A 23,257-nucleotide genomic window follows, 5' to 3' on the forward strand; every position below is an offset into this window, starting at 1 on the left:
AATGAAATGGCCCCTTCTGCCAAACCTCCCCCCACCTCTCTCTCACACACCAATCAGTTAATTCAGTTAATTCTTTTCTTACCCCCCCAAAGCTTTTGTTTATGCCATTCATCTTTTTAAAAGTCGTGTTTACATATATATTTAGAACTTCCTTTTTCATTTATACCTGCATAATCCTGAATGGGGCAGAAGCGGTTGATTGATGTCAGCTGTCGTCCTGTAGGGCTGCGGAGCAGGCGTGTTCGAAAAGACAATTGAGGTTTTGCAATTAAAATGAATAAAAATGGAATAAAAAACAAGAATTTTAAGCGGCTAAATATACTGCCTTTACTGTATCTGTTGTTAGCTAGTGGCCTGATGTACCAGTTTAGATGCGAGGTTGATATTCCTGCAGCTTGTTGTGGTGTGGGAGTCAGTCTTAGTCAAACTATTTCTGTTGTTGGAGTTCAGACAGGCAAAGAACTGTGCCGGTGCCTGCTCTCGACCCGAGAGATGTGTTCACATTGAAAAGTGTACTACAGCGTAACGCTTGACTTAAGGGCAGTCTGGTACGTTGCCAGTATCCTATTTTTTTGAGGGGTTCGATGACTGGCGCAGAGCCTCCGCACGGGGCGCGTGGTCGCGTGGTCGCGCATACTCAGGACACAGGACGGCCGGACGCAGGGGCTATGCTTCGGAAGCATAAACTAGGCTTTAGATGGCTGCCTACTACCGAACTCTTTTTGTCTTACGGCAGCCATGTTGCAATGCTGCCGGTGTCGGGCCGACAGATGACTTTGAGTTTATTGGTCTCTGGTGACAGACAAATGGTGTGAGGACTAGGGTAGCGCCGCTCTTGACAGTGGAGACCCCATAATTGTTTTAAAAGCGCTCTTAAAGCCGCGTGGCTACGCAGACAGACACTGTGTCTGTGGGGTTTTTTACATTTGGGGAATGTCTCACTTTGGTTACAGGTTAGTAGGGGGCCCTTAGACTCCAGCTGGGGGCTAGGGTTGCCAGGTGAGACGGATGATTTCCAGCCCACAATATGCTCAAAACCCGCCTGGAAGCACTTAATCGCGCCCAGTTCTCTTGATTTCTATGGCCAAAAATTGGGCGTTTTTTCCTGCAAAATGCCATCTTTACCCGCAGACGGCCATCTTAAGCAGCCCAATTGGCGGGAAACCGTCCAATCTGGCAACGCTGCTGGGGGCTGCTTAGTGGCTTGCATGGCTATAAATGCAAAGCACAATATCAAATTTCAGTATAAGATTTTTTACTTGGAGATGATCGTAGTACTGTTGTGGATCAGCTCTAGTCTTGTGTCCTTAAACGCTTAATGTGAGATGGTGGACCTGGGGACAAAAAAAAGAACATTACCATTAAATGCTGTAGCATTACCCCTAGTCTACACACACACACACACACACACACACACACACACACACACACACACACACACACACACACACACACACACACACACACACACACACACACACACACACACACACACACACACAATCGCACACACACCTTGTGTTGATCCAGTTGGTGACAGTCACACCTCGGTGGTGTGTTGTCTCATACCTAATTAATTGGTCTGTCAACACTTTTGTGTATGAGTGTGTGTGTGTGTGTGTGTGTGTGTTGGGGCCTGTCTGTGACAGAGAAGACATCGTTGACCAAGGTGCCACTAGCATGACCCAGGGTCAAGTCATGTCTCCCTGTCTCTGTGTCTGTCTCTGTCTCTCTGTCTCTCTCTCTCTGCCTCTCCATCTCTTCTTTTCTTATCCGGGGTCCATTTCGACCTTTGGTCATTTTTCTTTCCATTCCCGATCACTCTTTTTTTTTCTTTTTTCATACGCCTTTGATACGCCCAGAACCTTCCAGAACTCCCAAATTCACTTCTTCTTGTCCTCTCTACATGATGTTGTGACCTTGTACTTATTAATACTTATTACTACTCCCCCAGGTGCACGTCAAGATGGCCGACGAGGCAGTATGCGTAGGCCCCGCCCCCACCAACAAGAGTTACCTCAACATGGACGCCATCATGGAGGCCATCAGACAGACGGGAGCGCAGGCCGTGAGTTTGGCATCACCTTACTTTACAGTACAGTACACTGCATTAAAGGGGTATGCCACTATCTTGGGGCTTAAAACAGTTACAATCATTGGCCTTGGTTTATAAAGGTGGTAAAGTGACTTATTTTTCACATTAGGCGTTTTCTTGTTTTAAGACAAGTTAAAAGAGGGAGTATGTAGCTAGACTAGTGAAAGTCAATGGATCACTGTGGCATGTGTGATCCATTGACTCAAAGTAAAGTTACTCTACTCTACTAGCTTAGATACTTACTCCCCCCAAGACAACGCCTAACATGAAAAATAAGACACTTTACCACCTTAATAAACCCAGGGAAACCGTATTCAGACCCCAATTAGTGGCATATCCCTTAAAGCCAGTGATGCATTCATCATAAGTCACATATTCCAAATGACCTAGTTTTACCTGTCCAAAAAAAATCAGGTGACCATTCAACCAGGCAATCATCTGGATTTAAATACCCAATTCAACCAACTCATTAGGAATATGTGGCATTGGATTGTAACTAATGAATTCAGGTTGCCTATCACTGCATTTTACTGCACTTTTAGTTATTTTGGTACAGTCCAGGTATTGGTTACAGTTTCTGGAGTAATCTCTGGTTAGGTGCCTTGGACAAGCCGTCTGCCATAGATGATGCAGGATCCCGATCCCAAGGCCAACTCTCAAACTCCTTAAAGGGACACTGTGTGAGATTTTTAGTTGTTTATTTTCAGAATTCATCTTGCCCATTCATTAATGTTACCTTTTTCATGAATACTTACCACCACCATCAAATTCTAAGTATTCATTATGACTGGGAAAATTGCACTTTTCATACATGAAAAGGGGGATCTTCTCCATGGTCCGCCATTTTGAATTTCCAAAAATAGCCATTTTTAGCTGCAAAAATGACTACTTGGACCCTACTAGAAAATATTTGTTTATTACTTAGAAAACTTTCATGTAAAGATCAAATTTGGCAAATGGCGGCCCAGTTTCAGTGAGCAGCATAGGTGCAGTACCCTTTTTGACCATTTCCTGCACAGTGTCCCTTTTAAAGCACAAATTATCTAAGAAAGTGGAATTACTGTAACACTAATAAAAAAACATACAATAGCTGTTAACACAGCGCATGTGAAAGGTAACAAGTGATGATTAGATATGACTAAATTTATGACGAGACGATAAAAAACTAGAGGGAACATTCAATTCAGTATCGACACACTGTGTGGAGTTGCTCTCCCATGTTGCAGCCTTTTCTACAGTATTTCATGCCATTCTAGTAAAACGGAAACTGAGGATCTATTTTCTGTACATGTTTAAGAGGTTTTTGGTATGTTTTGTTCTCCAAAGGTCCACCCAGGTTATGGATTTCTGTCAGAAAACAAAGAGTTTGCCCGGAGACTGGTGAGTTTGACCATAATGAATCATTCAAAGTTGTGCACCATAACATGCAATATGTTACATTACATTACATGACATGCATTATGTTACATTACATTAGGCACAGTTTTTATTCAAACCAACCACCCCGCACAGGAGGAGATGTACTGCTACGCTGGTTTTTCTCATGCAGAGTAAAATCATGGATGTTCCCCATAATAAAGTGTCGTTCACGCCTGCTTGCTAATTTTTACGGTGGAGTGATCCATTTAGAATAATTATACCTTGCATGGGCCTTTTTCTTGCATCTTGTTTCAATGCATTCAACACGGGTATAAGTTGCATCCGGTGGCATAGACACAGTGGCGGAACAATTGCACACAGGGCCCAAGGGCAGAACACTGATAGGGCCCCCATACGGCCTGCCATGGTCACAATAGGGCCCCCAACACCCCTACAGGAGGGCCCTGGGCACAGGGGCAAATGCCCCGCTTGCCCCCCCTATAGCTCAGCCCCTGCATACTGTACATGCAACTATCTTCTATGGTTATCTATCTGGAACTGGTAGTATACCTGCTTTTGCTTTAAAATACAACTTCCTTGATGTCAATGCGGAAAAGGCACATTTCAGGATGTATGAAGCCTAATATGCTTCATTTCAGTTGGTGCTCGCTATTTCTACATTGACTTGATCCTGATGACCTAAAATAGGGTTGTGTTTTTATTTTATTATTATTACCAGCATACAGAGTAAATTCACCTAAAATATGTTGGTGCTCGCTAGTCAGGCACGTGCACTCCAATACGGCAGGGGAGGCACGGCCTCACCAGCTCCAGATGAGAATGATGAGATGCAGTTAATGTGAATAATAGTAAAAATAACAGCTATTGTTTTCGAGCATCTGCACCATAACTACCATTTGAGCAGTATTTAAACAGTTTCACTCATTTTCAATCATTTCCGTGGCCAAAATCGTAATATTTGCCCATTTCATGTCAAATTGCTCCGAATACACTGAATTTGGGGCAACTCTGAACTGGCCTCACCCCGGATTGCGCAATCCCTCGTTAACAAGCTTGTGCGCATGCGCCATGTTGCTCGTTCTGTGAATGCAACCTGGTAATATTGTATTAAACGTTTTTATACACTTAATAGAAGTATGTACGGTGTGCCCTCATTTCCTGATATTTTTTAAATATTTTCTACGTGTGATTATCATTTCTTTACTCTGGACGCTTTGGCATAACGCCCACTGAAAGATACAATGGTGAGGCGAGCAGTAGCCTGGCCGCAGACTCCTTCTGGTGTTGAGTCTTGCTGGACAGTTACGTCATAGCGAATCTGAAGTTCACAATACAGTCAGTCGGTGTTGTTGGCTAGCTTGGTCACTTTGACTGCTACAAGTGGATTTCATAACGAAACTAAGAGCATTCTCAAAGTTGGATTTCCAAGGGGAAAATATGTGATAAAGAATGGAGGACCGACAGAGCTGAAGGGTTTGCTACTCAGGTGACCGGTCAGAATAACTACCCCATCATTTCAAAGTGAGTGGTACAACACTGCAGAAAATATTCGTTGTTTCCCCTGTGTTTTATTTGCAACCGGCGGGAATGTGTGGAAGACCATTCGCATGGGATTTTACGACTTAACAATTTACTAAGGACTAAGGAGCCTCACGAAACACAAATCCTCGCGGCTACTCATATTCAATGCCAAATTGCTTTGGACGTTTGGGGCGACGTTTGGGGCTTTGGATGAACAGCACCGGCTAAAGTAACGTTAGCATGCACAACGCCAAAGTGAAGGTAAGACCAATTTCCTATGTGTGTGAAGCATGTGTTTGTGAGACCCGTGGGGAGACAGAGAATCCGCCGTGATTCTGTCCAGTGTGGTAGCTTTTGTGATGGGCACCGGATTCTCATGTGCCCGGTAACTGTTTGTAAAGTTGAGTGCTACCCCCACGTAGCCGACTAGCTGATGACATTCTCTGAGAAGCGTGTTGGGCATTACTACATAGTTTAAACAAAGCGCGAGGGATTATGAATCAAGTCTTTGTAAAATAGGGAAACTGGAAGTTATTTAATGAAATATCTGAGCTTATTGAGCGTGGGATGCTGTTGACAGCTTAATTTATGCTCAGTATTGTCTGCTGTGTGTCCCCGAAAGCTAGCTAAAAAAAAATACACCTGCACGGTCCAGCCTAGCATTGCAGAACAGGAGCGAGTCTGTTGGATAGTGAGCTTCAGTGGCTGAATGCACAATTCCCCTTTTTAAGTTTTAACCATGGCTACTCTTTTCGAAAATAGGCACGTCCTTTCCGGTATTGGTAACATTTGGTTCTGTGGTACATTTGAACCGGCAGCAAGAGGACGACTGACTGAATTGAATAGTGTTGCAGGGCTTGTTGATTTGTTTGCATCCAATGTAATGTACGAACGGTGAAGGCGAGATTCACTCTATAGGCAGCAGCAGTTTGTACTTTAGTAGCCTACTTGAGGACAGTTTGTTTTCGTATGTTGGTCGACAAAAAATGCTTCAACATTTCAAACGAGTATGTTTGCACACGAGGAGTTTTTGCTCTGCATTGACAAAGGCTACGATGCTGGCTGCGATACGAGGCTACGATAGCCTTAGTTTTCCTGATTGTTCGTGCTGTCCGGTTGCGTGGAGTGCATATTCTTGTCCGTGTTGCTTGTCACAAACTCCAACTCCGCAAGCGGAGAAAGCATTTTTCTTATAATTTCTTAACATGTCTGCAATCGCTCTGCTTAAATGAGCAAGAGAACTAGCTGTGTGGAGAGAACTGTCAAAAACAGCTTTCTTCAGAACAGAAGTTGAAGTTACAGATAACGCGCATGCCTGATAAGTGCGGTGTATCACGGGAGGTGGAGTTTTACTAACACACCAAACACTGCGTAAACGCTCTCCTGTCTTGCCTACACACGCAATGCAACTCGTGAATGATACAGTATTGATTTTATTATTATGGACTTGATCGCCAACATTTCTGCCCTGCCTGTTTTCCCATCCACCGGCCGCTACTGGTACAGGGTACCGTTGAGGTAAATCAAATATACCCGTGTAACTACAAGACTCTGATTTAATTCCAAGGTGTAGGCATAACAGAAATGACAGTCCCAAAATATTTGGTGACCATATCGAAGCGTGTAATATCTGTTTACGTTGACATTCGCTTCCTGCCACACCTTTGTCCCACATCTACTCTCCCCTCACCTCCCCTCACCTCCCCTCCTCTCCTCTCCTCTCCTTTCCTCTCCTCTCCTTTCCTCTCCACCTCTCCTCTCCCCCTCTCCTCTCTTTTCCCATCTCCTCTCCTGTCCTCTTTTCCCATCTCCTCTCCTCTTCTCTCTTCTCCTCTCCCTCTCCTCTCCTTGAGCTCCTCTCCACTCATCCTCCTTTCTCCTCTCCTCTCTCTTCTCCTCCCCNCTCCTCGCTCTCTCATCCTCCTCTCTCCTCTTCTCTCCTCCTCTCCACCTCCCCTCCCCTTCTCTCCTCTCCTCTCCTCTTCTCTCCTCTCCTCTCCACTACTCTCCTCTCCTCTGCTCTGCTGTCCACATTGGTGATGTGTGGTTTATCTGAGACCACTGTTTGAATCCTGTGTGTGTGTGTGTTTTGTGTGGTGTGTGGTGTGTGTGTGTGTGTGTGTGTGTGTGTGTGTGTGTGTGTGTGTGTGTGTGTGTGTGTGTGTGTGTGTGTGTGTGTGTGTGTGTGTGTGTGTGTGTGTGAGAGAGAGAGAGAGAGATCTAATAGCATTTTCTCTGCGGAAATGCAGTAAGCTTATGTCAAAATATGTAACTTAGGCCTACCTTATGTTAAGAAAGCTGCTATGACATATGGAACTTGTCGGTAGGCCTATTTGGCAATTATTTATTTGAAAATCTGATATTGAAAAAGTTGCCTCACCAGCCATAAATCCCAGCGCACGTCACTGTCGCTAGTTCTACATTGACTTGATCCTGATGACCTAAAATAGGGTTGTGTTTTTATTTTATTATTACCAGCATACAGAGTAAATGCACCTAATATTTCAGGACGTATGAAGCATACTGTGCTACTCACAGTTCAATACACACACACACACACACACACACACACTGAGAAGCGACATTGGAATAACATTTACCTCTGCTTCTTAAGTGCACTCTGGCAGCACTGTGCACCGTGCAGCACCAACCACCACCTCCAGCGATCACAGCAGGAGACGTACTGCTACGCTGATGTGCTGAGAGAAGTTCTGTGTAAAACACTTTTCATCTCCTGCTCCGCTCCGTTCTGCTCAGGCAGGAGGTGATGCTTCACAAACCCAGCTTACAGGATCTCAAAATATTATTTACATCTTATTTACAGTTCTACATGCAGCGAACGACGTGAGGTGAAATGCGATCACCTAGTCGCTGCTTAGGCGACGGGGATGAAAGTAAAAAGTGGGATTACCGGCGGGGGGAGATGTTGCTTCCCATCATAAATGTTTGCCTCTCAGAAATGAATAAAATACATTTTCATTTTTTATCTGCCTCTCCCAGGAGAAAAATGCTAGTGTGAGATCTTCTGTTGAACTTGTTTACTTTCTCGTTTAACACTGCCATGAACTTGTCTCTCTCAAATCCCCTCTGCAGACACTTCTGAGTGTAATGTCACATATCATTTACTTCTGCAACGCGGTTGAAGACAGTTGTAGCAAGAAGTAGTTTAGTTCTAATAGACAGTACTTTATAATGTCCTCATTGGTTAGTCTAAGCCTGATGATCCAGCAAGGACAATCTGATGTCAAGGTTGCAAGTATAAGGAATGCCCCATTGAATCAGTGTTCATTTTTAAAGCGGGTCACTTACCTAAAGAAAGTTACTCATCTTCAAGTGCCAGCTGAAACCTGTCCAGATAAATGTTAATCTGCTGTGTTTTCCAAGCTCTTAGTTCCCCTTTGACTCCTTGCTAGTCATCAACATTAATATAAAGGCTAACAACCATTTTCCAATGCGTTTATAATGTGGAAGCACAAAAAGGGGGAAAAAATCAAATAGCAGGGAAATTGAGTAGAAGCTCCACAAAATCACATTTGACGGATGCTGTTGGACGTAGGACGTAGGGTTAAGATTATTTAGACATAAAGTATTCATTAGGACCTAAGAAATGAACATGATCATTAACATGGGTATACAGTATGCTGGCAGTTCGGGGTATTAGTGGTTACCCTCACAACTACCATGAGCTGAATATTTAAATTTTGGTTGCAAAATGAGCCTTCGCCAGCATTGGACCATTTGCAGACCCATCCACAAAGTGTGAAAGGATTTAAAAAAAAAATATCATCAGTTCATTTACACTTTGCCCTCCAACCTCACCACATCATCACCCTCCTACGCACACACGGGCACACGCTCACGCGCACGCATGCGCACACACACACATGCGCACACACATATGCACGCGCACGCACGCACGCACGCACGCACGCACGCACGCACACACGCACGCGCGCACGCACGCACGCGCGCACGCGCGCGCGCATGGGCAGCTGAGTGGGCCGTCCTCCTGAGTGGGCTGTGTGCGTGTGCGTGTGTGTGTGTGTGTGTGTGTGGAAATGAAGATGTCATTACATTAGCAGCTGAATGGGGCGGCCCTCTCCTCTGCCCCCCCCCTCCCACACACACACACACTACATCCCCCAAGTGCTGCATAAGGGCCAACTGAAATGAATTGGCCTCCTCCATCCTCCATCCTCCATCCTCCACCCCCTCCTCCCCCACCGCAGTTAGTACAGTTTTATGCAGCGCAAACGAGCCGCATGGCCCGAGGGCCCCCCCCCTCCTCTATCCGAGTGGCCCTCCGAAAGAGATCTGTAGGGCTTAAGCCCCCAATGGCCTTTTTAACATCTTAAAGGGGCCTGCGGGATGAATGGGGAATTGAATTGGAGGAGATGGTGCTGGTGCTTGTTGTGTGTGTGTGTGTGTGTGTGTGTGTGTGTGTGTGTGTGTGTGTGTGTGTGTGTGTGTGTGTGTGTGTGTGTGTGTGTGTGTGTGTGGAGGAGGGGGCAATGGAATAAAAGCGAATGCATGGATACAGCTTCCTCAATACCACTCAATTTAAAAATGTTGTGATTTTTGCAGCTCAACAAGTAGTAGTAGCACACACACACACACACACTTGTGTGCCAAAAGAAACTTTTGAGGCACTCGTGTACTTGACAACCTCTCGACACGACCACACAAGCACCTGGGCTAACTTGACTTTTGGGCCCCTCGCACAGCCGCATTGTTAAAGGTGATTACTTATTCACACACACACACACACACACACACACACACACACACACACACACACACACACACACACACACACACACACACACACACACACACACACACACACACACACACACACACACACACACGCCAGATTCATACACATGCACAGATCCCCTCTGTCACACACACACTCCCTTAGTAACTGCGAGTGTGTCGCTAAAAGGACTCAGACGATTTTATTTGATTTAATTTGAGAATTTTCACAGCTTCTCCCCGAGTGGTTTTTCTGTCGCCCCTTCAGATGTGTATCAGACTGTCTCACAAGAACGCTCTAACTTGCTCACAAGCGCTTGCACAACTTCACACAAAGTCCTCTTGTTTTGCTTAGGGACATCTGTTTGTGTTAGATTGTTGGGACGGAATCTGTAGTTTAAGCTATAAATGAAATTTAGAAAGGGTGTGCTTCAGTTCACCATTAAAATGTATAAACTTTATACAATGTTTGCCCTGATGAAGACTGATATGCAGTCGAAACGTGTAGGTGTTATCGATTAACATAAAGGATTTTTAACTTTTTTCACCAAAATCAGAGTGCCTCGGATCCTTAAGACTACCACCTTCAATACGGAAGCTATTGTTTGGGCCTTCACATCTGGGGATAGTCAAACACTATGTAACTGATGTATACATTTTATATCTTAGAATCAAGGTGTTTCCCCTTGGTACTCTCTAGTAGTGACCAACACAGATTGTAACAGAGATGAGTTTAAAATCAGATAAACGGTGGGTAAATGGTTTATCTGACATGGTTGCTGTTTCCTCCCCATTAACTTCAACAACCAAGTTGTTTTGTGTGCCTTTATTTTGAGTTTCCATTGATGGTAATGGCATTAAGCATCGAGTCCTTTTTGCAGTTGGATTTCCATAGCAATTTAAAGGGGACTTTTTTCTTCTTCTTCAGGGATGCGCAAGGCCTCGGGCTCAGGAAATAAATCCCACCTGATGCCCTGTAACCACAAAGAGAGAGAGAGAGAGGGAGAGAATGAGAGGTAGAAAAAGGGGAGCACTCTTTCCCGTCCTTTCTCATGGCATCGTTTAGGGGGGGGGGGGTCTCTTTGCGTACCTGCGGGCCGTGCCTGAGGGTACCCATCCATACCCCTGTGTGAATGACCCACGGGGGGCCACTGTGGCCTGGGTCACCTCTATGGGGAGAATATATACCCCCTACCTGTGCCCCACTCACTTACCTATGGCACAATCCCCATACATCAACAAAGCTGTTAACAGTTTAACTCCAACTCTAAATGCAGAGGGGAGCTCTTGAATGAACTCAAAACAAGTCATGCTGAGGCACATTTGAAACGGACAGGAAGCCCATCATGGGGACTTCTACTGTATGTGGTTGTGTATATACACTGAAATTGCAAAGCGCAATGGAGAGTATTTAGAGAAATGTTTAACACCAGCTGTGAATTTAGGATATAAATAGGGTTTCTTTCCTAAAACGTCACCTCATTGGATATGTCCTGATAATGTTTTTCTTGGTGGATGTTGTAAATGCCTTTTGGATCAGCATGATAATCAAACTCAAGTGTCAAACTCAAATCATTGGTGTATGTGAGTCAACTTTAATGTAAATTTGGAATGATCTCTCTTGTGGGCCCTATAGAATGACTTTGCGGGCCAAATATGGCTCCTGGGCTGAGTTTGACATCCCTGGTTTAAGGGATTTTTGTGTCTTTTCTTGATGAGGACAGTTGAGATTATGATAGGAAGAGAGCGATGGGGCAGGGCTGGGAAGTGACCGAGGCTGGACTCGAACCTGGGTCTCCATGGGCATGCAAACCCATATGTGGGGCGTTCAGCGCGCTGTTGTGGAATGAATCCTAAATGAATTTTTGTTGTCTGTCCAGCAGAAGGTGCACTTACTATACACTCAATTAGGGGTGGGCGATATGACGATATTATATCGTGAATCGCGATATTGAGTAAAATATCGTCTCGAATCTGCCAAAGTGGAGAAATCGTATAGATCGTCTTGCAGTGAGGATGTTTATTATCAGTATCAGAGTGACGTTTTCTCACTTGTGTTGTTGTCTTAACTTTATTCTTTACATTATTGTATTCCAATTGTACACTTTATGAGAGTATCATCAGTGTGTTAACATTTTATTGACTGCAAATTACAAATTGCAAGTATATGAAAGTTGTTTTTTGTTGTTTTTATTTTTTGGATGGAAGATTGTGATAAAAAATCGAAATCGTGATTTCATGTTAAAAAATCGTGATACAACATTTTTGCCATATCGCCCACCCCTACACGCAATTAGGGGTGTAAATAATAATCGAAATGTATCGATGCATCGATCCTACGGCCGACGATTTAATCAAATCGCATCGTATCGTGGGGCATTCTTAAGTATCGCAAATAATCGAATCGCTAGCCCCTGTCCAATGCCCTTGCTCCAAAACATAATATATGTAAAAAAGTAACTGGAAAAAATCGAATTGAATCGTATCGTATGGTGGGGAATTCTCAAGTATCAAAAATAATCAAATCCCTGCTTCAAGAAATCAATACTGTATCGTATCGTCATAGAGGCTGTGATTTACACCCCTACACACAATGCACATTGCACAAATCCAGCACAATGCAACATGTTACTTATTGCACAGAAAAAAACTCATTACACATACTGTACGCATGACTAACTTTTTTCATCACCAGCCAAAATGGCTGGTTGGTGTTCATCTTACTATTCAAACACACATTCACCAATGGGTCAAAGTGGCTACTCTGGTTTTATTTTCAACCAGTCAAAATGTTGTATTTTTTCACCAGCATTTGGCCAGTTGGCTGGTGTTCATTTAGAGCCCTGCTATGTAACATCCTCCAACACATGACTTATTACACACATGGCTGCCTACATATGTGTACGATCTGACTGATGGTGTGTGCTTTTGTGTCCCCAGGCGGCTGAGAATGTGACCTTCATCGGCCCCGATACTCATGCCATCCAGGCCATGGGGGACAAGATCGAGAGCAAGCTCATCGCCAAGGCAGCCAAGGTCAACACCATCCCCGGGTTCGATGGAGTTGTCAAGGTAACTTGTGGTTTTGTACCAACTGGTACAAAATGTGGGAATTTCTTCAACTAGATTAACTTAAATGCTTCCGCCTTCAAATTACTCTGGCTAGGGACTCACTACATCGCATTTCTTTCCCTGTGTGGCATTTCTAGGCATTTGCAGTTCTTCCTTGCTGTAAAAACCTAAATAATTCCGCCACTTGCATGATAAGAGACCTTTTTTATTTCGAATGCTCTACTATGGCCGCCTGATGTCTGTGAATAAATAGAAACACACAGCCCACATCAGGGGTGCATTTCTTGAAACCGTAGTTGCTAACAACATTAGCTACTTTGTTGTTTGCAATGCAATTTCCGATTAGCACTTACACAAGTTGCTAACTGGCTGATGGCTATGCTTTCGAGAAATGCACCCCTGAGCCGCAGGCTGGATAGAGAAAGAGAGAGTGAGTGACTTGTTTTCTGAAGGACAGATCTCAATCTGCTCTTTCCTTTCCTAACCAAAACAAGCTGATGCCGAGGGGCTTGAGCGTCAGCGGACACACACACACACACACACACACGCACACGCACACTCACACGCACACGCACACGCACACGCACACGCACACGCACACGCACACGCACACTCACACTCACACTCACACTCACACTCACACTCACACTCACACACACACACACACACACACTCACACTCACACTCACACTCACACTCACACTCACACTCACACTCACACTCACACTCACACTCACACTCACACACACACACCTCCCTCCTGTCTCTGCTGCTGGAGTGGAGTTTAATTGTCCCAGGGTGCCCGCGGGGTAGTAAAAAGTAGTAAAAGGTAGTAAATGAAAAAGTCCAAAATAATGACCAGTAAAAGGTAGTAAAAGGTAGTAAGCCACATCTCAACTGGTAGTAATTTTCCCTGACTCCCTACAACATGGTCTTATTTGTTTTCCAATTTGTTGGATTCCTTTAGCCCATGATCTCAAATCTCGGCAAATTGATTTTTATGCAGCGGCAAGGACGGACGCTGGGTGAACTGATTTAGCTTTGTGCTAATACTACCGGTAGTTGTTAACTAGCAGCTGACTGACAGGCGTCAGACATCAGCAGCGCCACAGAAGCTGCCTGCTAGGCATTTTGTAGCCTACTGCAAGACGCGACTAAACTGGTTGGATGTGAAACAGTGAAAGGTCTGCTAAACATAATTTCATGAATTCCATGATGACTGTCTGTGTGAGATTAGCTGTTGTTCATACAATACCAATGAAGTTAGAAGCGGTGGAAATTGGTGCGTAACATGGTGCGTAATATTGGTGGTAAATGTAACAAATCGGTCGAGTAAAAGAATGCGAGGCTGAATGTTTTTTCACCGGTGCATCCAGCCAAAAACAAAATGAATTGACAATGCTAAACGCCATTTTAATGGCCATTAGTCATTCTGCAGTAGTGCTAGTAGGTATTAGCCCATCAAAAAATAAAAAAAGTTTTTGGAACTTCAACTCCGCTGCTCTGGCTTTCTACCCCTTGCACCTTGCGCTGATAGGCAGCCCGACTTTTCAAAATAACATGTTCGACTACCCGAGTTCATAATGTGCTAACGACTAGCGAGGTGGTGCTCAACCAAATCAGGGAGTTTTGAAACGGACGAGAGGGTAACGAGGGAAACGAAATGCAAACAGCAGCGGCCACTGATAGAATTCACGCGGAAGGTTCAAGCGCAAAGAATGGGCCGTTTCAGTCACTGTCAAGAGTTGACACGCGAAGTCTCCCGGGAAATCGCAGATGTTTTTGATAGCGACGTACTATCTGTCGACAAGGCATCCTTCATGCACCGAGACAGAGAGAGAGTGTGACGATAGAGAGACGCAGACGCTTCTGTTCGAAGCGCTTGCTAAGATGCCACAATCATCATTCGGAGCGATCCAGAATGGGGAAGGGCAAATCCAAGTTCACCTCGGTTTCCACCTAAACAAACAAAAATCAACTTATCTATCGATCTAGCTACCATATGAGTGTTTTTTAATGTGAAATTGTAGTCCCTTTTAAAAAATAATGAATTTTAAGTTATTTTAATTTTGATTTCAGTTTGACATCCCTGGCTTAGGCGTTCAGCAGGCGTTTTTTGCAGGTGCCTTAGGCTTAAGGGGTAGTCAAGGCTGGTTATGGATTCTGTGTTCCCTATCCAAATCACGAAAACTTTGCCATAACTATAATGACTGCCATTTTTGTCATATCCTGTGTAGTATTTTCTCTGATTCTGCTAAAGACACACACACACACAGACTCTCACACACAGGTGTTGGGGGGCATTTGGGTGCACCTAGATTTTGTGCTGGTGCACCTGAAAACAATTTTTAGACGCACCAGTGCAACCAGCGCAAAAAGTTAGCAGAGCCCTGGTCGACATTGACTGCAGGAATCCACTTCAAGGTGCACTGCTGGTACTTTCTCTCCTCCTACTCTCTGAGAAGAGCGACTTCTTCTGTTAAAAGTGCACTGCACTATTAGTTAACCATTATAAATGGCGAATTGTTGAGAAATGTTTGAAACATACCTGCAATAACTTGTACTAACACATACACTCAATGATGAACTTGTTAAATTATAAAAACATTATTAATAGGATTAATAGGATTTGGAAAGCTATTTCATTTCTGTAGTCAGTTTAAGATCGATGTTGTAATGGTAGTAAAAAAAAAAATTGGAGGTAGTAAAAAGGTAGTAAAAGGTAGTAAATTCAACCTAGGAATATCTGTATGCACCCTGTGTCCCACGTTTGGCCGTTTTAACACTTCCTGCACTGATGGGCCTCGTAAAAATGAAGAGGTGTGTGTGTGTGTGTGTGTGTGTGTGTGTGTGTGTGTGTGTGTGTGTGTGTGTGTGTGTGTGTGTGTGTGTGTGTGTGTGTGTGTGTGTGTGTGTGTGTGTGTGTGTGTGTGTGTGTGCGTGGGGTGGAGGGCAGGGGGTTAGGGGGTGCTCGACAAAAAGGACACTCTGAAAAGACTGGCCATTGGGGATTGCGTTTGCATCTGAGAGGTGTGTGTGTGTGTGTGTGTGTGTGTGTTGAAGAGCATGTCCGTCAGCCATCTCCATCTTGGGCCCTGCTGATGTTATCTCACACCTCGCACTCGAGTGTGAAACGGACCCCAGGACTGCATAAGTAAACCGCAGTCCTGTCGTGTGTGAGTGTGTCTGTGAGACCAACAGTGATGGAGATGTTTGATGGGTCGCCATGGTGATGATTTGATGGTGGAACTTCAACAGTAGCATTTGATTTAAAAAAAAAATCTTTAAGAAGACTGGTAGATCTGGTAGAACTGGTAGATTTTAGTTACAGGCTATTGGACTTCAAAACAGCTCCAATTTTCACATATTTGCAGTTTTTCCAAGTATAGATGAATGTGTGTATAATGTTCTTCTCAGTGTGTGCTAAGCTATGCTAATGTAATAAACAATGGTACCAATTAGCATCAAGCCACAAGTGATCACTGCGGAATTAAATAGCTGGTTTACACTCTGGTGAATTTTACCTTCATTTTCAAGTGCTTTATAAGTACATTTGATGATGTTTTATTTGTTACCATAGACTTCCAAACTAGGCATTGCAAACACATAGAGAAAAAAATCTGTAAGTTTAGTTGGCAGGGCGTTTATTTCAGCACACTGTATCCATCCCATTGAGTTTGGCCTTGGACTCGTTCATTATGTGAACACAGCGATTGTAATGGTCCCAATCAGTCATTGTGGAGAGCATTCTTTAGAGGTGTCCATTGACATCCCACTGATATCGCACACTAGAGGCAAGAGGCAATCAGCTGTGACTGAACACACACACACACACACACACACACACACACACACACACACACACACACACACACACACACACACACACACACACACACACACACACACACACACACACACACACACACACACACACACACACACACAGAGCGTGAGAGACCCCAGCCATCTCAGTGTGACTGATGTTATCATTCATGTCACGCGTACACGCAAGACAAGACTGGCTAACAAGTACCCTGCAGGCGTCTGATTGATGGATTAATAGATTTGTACTTGATTGGTTTCTAGAGACTTTTTTATTTTTTAATTATATGTGATTTGTGTAATACTAATATGTATAATGTGGAGGATATCTGTTGAATGTTTCATGTGACTCTTTTCAAGTGACTTTTTGAGTTTTAAGAAACTAATGAAACGCTCCACACACAAGCACAGTTCCAAATGTGCGGTTCAATTCTAATTCTCAACCTCTCAGATGGCGTAAAAAAAACATTAAACCATTAAAACACAGCGTTATAAATTTGTTGTTACCAGACTGGCAATGACAGAGTCGTAGTGCATATTACTAAATGCCCTGTTTTATGTCACAGTAAAGTAGTACTATGGTAATTAACTTTTTCAATGACTATTTGTACTCCAGCGTACCTCAGATGGTACAGTGTGCATTATGGGGTTAGAGTGCCATTGGATCCCTTCTGTGACCCCTGGGGGCATTATTTGGATTATTCTGAGGTGGCATTGGGGACATTCTATTCATTAAGTTGGACATCCGGGAACTTTCGTGTGAATGTCAACATTCCGCCATATTGACGTGTTGGAAAACGCGGAGATCGCGCCGTTGAAAAGATACAAAACTTGGCTGCATGCTTGTAATATTCTACTTGTCTGTTGCTGTGCAACGTAGTGGTGAAACGCTCTTAAACTCCAGTGTCTTGGCATTACCGCTACTTAATTTATTTTACACTTTTCACGTGACATTGCATGGCCGCGAGCATTGCCATTTTAACAAGGGGGACAACTTTCAGCTAGCACAGGTTCACATAGCAGATACTTTATTGTGACGACAATTCGAACTTAGTGAATAGTTCGGTAAGGAGTATTCTAGAACGCTGTTGGGGTATTCTAGAGTGGCATTGGGATCCCTCTGGGACCCCTGGAGTGACACCCATGCCAAAGTGACCAATGCATGTTGCTGCTCCTCACTCGTTGGGGCACAAACTCAAATGCACACACACACACACACACACACACGCACACACACACTACTCCTCACACACACATGTTGGCGGTCATTAAGTGTGGCTGAGACGACACTCCGCTCCACCCTACACCCTCCTCCATCTCCGCGGCCCTCTGGGGGTGTTATCTCACACACATGTGAGAGGCGGCCCACACACCCTACAGCTGCAAAAGCAAACTCGGCCCTGCGGTGTGAATGGTGCAAAGATGTTTTTACGACGGTGATTGATGCCGTCAAATGAAGGAAGGGGCTTCAAGATGCAAAAGGCCCCTACCAACCTGCAGAACCCTCCAACCTGTCTTTGCATTTTGGTAGAGAGGTTTTTTTATTAAGTGCTTACTCACAAGCTCATTGATTTATTTAATTTAAAACAACAGTAAGTTGAAAATTCCAGAGTTAATACCAGCTAAAATCATTGGTCCCTTTTTGACAGTAATTTCTACATTCACCATTCTCTCCACTGGAAACGTTTGCAACACACATGTTCAAATATAAATGATTATTAAAGCTGGACTTAGGCTTCCTTGTTGTCCATTTTGTCTTATCTAGACAACTCTGCCAATATTCTATTTAAGAGGATTCCAAAACAGTTCATTTCTACAGATGGTATTTGATAGGTTGATTTAGACCATCAGGACAAAACATGCCCCCTATTGGACATAAGACAGCACTGCGTATTTTGGCCTTCATGTAAAAATATGGGCAGTGTAATATAGAGTCTAATATTGATTGTGTGTGTGTGTGTGTGTGTGTCTGTCCGTCCGTCTGTGTGTTCTTGTAGGATGTCGAGGAAGCTGTGAAGATCTCCAACGAAATCGGTACGACCCCTTCTCTCTGATTCCCAAACATAAGCCTAACTTCTGCTCCCCTAAGTAATGAGCTCCACAAAGCATTCCTGCGTCTCCATACACAAGACATCTACGTAAGTGTGTCTCTGTGTCTGCCTGTGTTTTCCCAGGGTACCCTGTCATGATCAAAGCATCGGCCGGCGGAGGAGGCAAAGGCATGAGGATAGCCTGGAATGACGACGAGACCAGGTGAGGTAGTTAAAGAATATACGGTGACTGCCTTGCCTTCCATTTGGGAGTTCAGTTGGTGCCTCTCAGTCTCCCAGTTCTGTTTTCAAGCTTTGAAGTGAGCGGTCCAACTGGTCTAATGCACTGCCTCGTCTCTTGAACACCGTACCATTTTCACTGGAAACATGGGAGGCCTAGTGTTACTCATTTGGCCCATGGAATCAAACATTTTGATACACTGTAGGTATGCTGTAGCATACTGGCTGTACTATACTATACTATACTATACTATACTATACTATACTATACTATACAATACAATACTATACTATACTATACTATACTATACTATACTAAAGTGTAGTTTTCAAACTTTGAAGTGGTCAAATGCACTGCCTCGTCTCATGGAATAAACATTTTGATGCACTTTAGGTATGCTGTAGCATACTGACTGTACTGTACTGTGCTATACTGTACTATACTATAGTATACTATACTACTATGCTATGCTATACTATACTATACTATTCTATACTATGCTATGCTATGCTATGCTATGCTATACTATAATATACTTAAGTGTAGTTTTCAAGACGTGAAGTGGTCAAATGCACTGCCTCGTCTCATGGAATACACATTCCCTGTTTAGATAATAGTGCTTCAGCGTCTCTGAGAATGTTCTTTTAGTAGTAGTATAGTTAGAAGTATAGTTGGAAGTGTAGTTAGTTAGAAGCAGCCATTAAAAGCCTGCACCAGTTTCATTTGACAAAAAATGCAGATGTGTTGCCATATGTTAATTTGAAGGGGTGCCCTCCTCTGGGGTGGCATGTGGCATTTCGGGGAGGAGGGCGGGGGGGAGGGGGGCGGAGGGGTTTGCATATTTACTCTGTGCTGAATCTGGGGTGGTCCTGGCTGATTGATAGGGGGGAGGGATGGATGACGGGAGAACAGCACTGTAGGGAGTGTTTACTCTCTGGCATCACAGAGGAGAGAAGATGTTGAAAAGGGGTTTTGGGGTGGATAAAACACGGCAGCGGAATGAGGGGAGCCAGGCTGGTGGTGGAGAAAGGAGGTGGAGGTGGAGGTGGAGGTGGAGGTGGAGGTGGAGGTGGGGTTGGAGTTGAGGTTGGGGCAGGGTTTGCATGATTTAGGAATTTCAAATTTCATTGAGGGTGATTTAACATCTTGTAAACCCTTCGTTTAATGCTTAATTAGTAGAAGGCTGCTAAATAGATTGTTGCATAATCTTGATAAAGAGTCTAACTTGGGGCTTCATTGCTCAGAGGCCCTGTGCCATTGCACCTGGGACTGGTTTGATTTTGACTTTAGGACATTTCTCGAATCCTTCCTCATCTCTCCCTCCCCGCTCATTCCCTGTCTTTCTCACTGACCAGACGGATTGATAACAGTGAAAAGGCCAGAAAAATAGCCAAAAAATAATCTAAATTGCTGTTAAAACTAGCAGTCTTCAGTTCCCCCTTTGCCTCTCCCCTCCTTTTCCATTCCTCTGAGTTCCTTCCTTGGTCTCATCTTGAATTCTCCTCACACAATTCTCCTCACAGCCCCAGCGCTCAGAGAGCATTCTGGGATAGATGGCAAGCTTGATAATGATCAGCCTTATCTCCCTAGCCAAGTTGCTCTTTTTGTTTATCAGCTAATTGGATTTATCACACAAAGCTAAACGAGCCTGGGGGGAAGGTTCACGAGGTGAAATTAACCAATGAGGGCCGGGGGTTTGTTTTCATACTCGCACTCCACTCCCTCCGCTTAGAGGTGATAGAAGTGTGTGTGTGTGTGTGTGTGTGTGTGTGTGTGTGTGTGTGTGTGTGTGTGTGTGTGTGTGTGTGTGTGTGTGTGGTGTGTGTGTGTGTGTGTGTGTGTGTGTGTGTGTGTGCGTGCGTGCGTGCGTGCGTGCGTGCGTGCGTGCGTGCGTGCGTGCGTGCGTGCGTGCGTGCGTGCGTGCGTGCGTGCGTGCGTGCGTGCGTGCGTGCGTGCGTGCGTGCGTGCGTGCGTGCGTGCGTGCGTGCGTGCGTGCGTGCGTGCGTGCGTGCGTGCGTGCGTGCGTGCGTGCGTGCGTGCGCGCGCGCGTGTGTGTGTGTGACTTCAAAGTGTCATCTGATAAAGGTCAGACTGACGGTGTGAGTCTCGTTAATCTGCTTATCTGATATCCACTGAAGTTCAAGGGGCACTAGTGACCTCTTGCTTCCATCATATATCATTGTCCATACATCCATACTTTTTTGTTAACAAGTTGTGCAACAGTGAACTACATTTACTGTGTATGGGTATAAGCATACATGTGAAATGAATATTTGACCTATTTTATGTTATCAAGTGAAAAGAAAATTTTATGTTACTTTTTTGTTAGGAAGCTGCAAGTAAGTACGCTTTCAAAAAAAAGTAACTACATTTAAATATTTCTGAAGATTCTCATTCATCGAGTCATGTTATTCAAAATGGTGTAGCTGTAAGCAACTTTGTCAACAAATCTGAATCACTCTCCGGGATGAGAGTCTGCTTCGATGTCTGAAAGTTCTCACTCTCATCCAGGTCATGTTATACCAAAATTCTTTAGTTCTAAGCATATGGACTTGTAGTTTGGAAGATCCTTGGATGACAAACGAAATGTCTTAAAGCTTCTAGAAAAAGTCAAGTTGCTTGCAACTAAACCCCTTTGAACTACGCTGTAAGTCTAAATCCTCCCACTTCCCCCTTTTCCTGTGTGTCTCCTGCAGGGAAGGCTTCCGGTTATCTTCACAAGAGGCGGCATCCAGCTTTGGGGACGACCGTCTCCTGATCGAGAAGTTTGTTGATAATCCCAGACACATCGAGATCCAGGTTAGATACCAGGCTGACCCCCTACCGATTTACAGTCGCCATGGCCAGCCGCCAACGGATTTTAGTTTTAAGTGACTTCATGTTCTTTTTTCTTTCTTTTTTTTTTTTTTTTTTTACAAAAAACTCTTGTTTTATTTGTTTCTTTTTTATGTAAGATAGATAGCTATTTGTAATCCTGGATATCTTACATGATTAACATTTGTTTTTTTTGTGTTGTTTCTTTGTTTGTTTTTAAAACTGGGTGCTGTATGTGGTGGGTGGGTCTGTCAAGGGCAGGTCTTGGCTGACGATCAAAATTATACTACGCAGCTGAATGTTGTACTATCTTTGTGCTTGTGTCCTTGAGTTTTTTTAAAAGGTCCTTCTAAATAAAATGTATTATGTATTTTATGTATTATGCATTACTATTATCAGATCCCGTCTGACAAGCATGGCAATGCCTTCTGGCAACACGTTTTATCATATTTTTTATGTTGTTCTAATAGCGCTCTGTTTAGAAAGGCGCTTCTAAATAACACAAATAATTCATTAGAATTGGGTTCAGATGTTGGCCACTAATTTCTGGTGGCTGTCTGTATTAGTCAGTTGGAATACATGTGTTCAGGGCTTGCTAGGCCATCCATGATTATATGAATTATACAGACTTGGCTGTGAACAAGAAATTTCTGAATACACGCAAAACAAATGATTGACTTTGCTTAACCCATTTTGTCTTAAGCCCTTTTTGGGAAAGGATGCCCTCTGCCTAAATCCTAAATATCGCAGCCTCCGAAGCACATACAAACATGAAATGAGTCGCATTTAAAAGCTAGGACCCTCGTTTTGCCTTAGAATGTGTTCATTCAGCTCTAACTTACTCCACAACAACTCCAATCTCAAAAACCTGAATGCAGCGTATATGTGTCTCCAGGACACAATGGGTTAAGACATGTGAAAAGTGAAAAAGTGAAAGCCCATTGGGAAACTCCAACTCCCATTGTCATTGTGACACAGCACTCAAGTGAACACTGCACACTGCACACAACGAAATTGCATTTATGCCTCACCCGTGCAAGGGGGCAGCCCTCAGTGGCGCCCCATGGGGAGCAGTGCGGCGGAACGGTACCATGCTCAGAGTACCTCAGTCATGGAGGAGGATGGGGGAGAGCACTGGTTGATTACTCCCCCCACCAACCTGGTGGGTCGGGAGTCGAACCGGCAACCTCTGGGATGCAAGTCTGACGCCCTAACCACTCACCCATGACTGCCCTGATGTCTTTTTAAGTCACTTATACAGGCAGTAAGGCATGTGTTAATGGCTAACGTGAACCTTAAAATGAAGAGCTGCATATTTATTTTGTAAAATGTTAAAATGTGTTTCCTGCATTATTGTCATTGTTAGGTCTTGGCAGATAAGCATGGCAATGCCCTGTGGCTGAATGAGAGGGAGTGTTCCATCCAGAGGAGAAACCAGAAGGTGGTGGAGGAGGCACCCAGGTATGTACACCTCCACACTAGTGTTAGATGTTCCATTTGAACAGTAAAATAATAATAGTTACA

At 44.0% G+C, this 23,257-nt stretch overlaps 1 protein-coding gene across 1 annotated transcript in view; it reads left to right on the forward strand.

The window, feature by feature from the left end:
- The window catches only part of pcca (propionyl-CoA carboxylase subunit alpha), a 75,307-nt gene that overhangs the window by 4,776 nt on the left and 47,274 nt on the right, over positions 1-23,257 (forward strand). Inside the window, exons 5-11 of the mRNA XM_063212042.1 lie at positions 1,955-2,068; positions 3,422-3,475; positions 12,692-12,823; positions 18,646-18,682; positions 18,823-18,901; positions 21,616-21,718; positions 23,100-23,194. Coding sequence (XP_063068112.1) covers positions 1,955-2,068; positions 3,422-3,475; positions 12,692-12,823; positions 18,646-18,682; positions 18,823-18,901; positions 21,616-21,718; positions 23,100-23,194 — 614 coding nt within the window. The remainder of the gene's footprint in view (positions 1-1,954; positions 2,069-3,421; positions 3,476-12,691; positions 12,824-18,645; positions 18,683-18,822; positions 18,902-21,615; positions 21,719-23,099; positions 23,195-23,257) is intronic.

Source organism: Engraulis encrasicolus, chromosome 12, assembly GCF_034702125.1.
Source record: "Engraulis encrasicolus isolate BLACKSEA-1 chromosome 12, IST_EnEncr_1.0, whole genome shotgun sequence".
Lineage (NCBI taxonomy): Eukaryota > Metazoa > Chordata > Actinopteri > Clupeiformes > Engraulidae > Engraulis > Engraulis encrasicolus.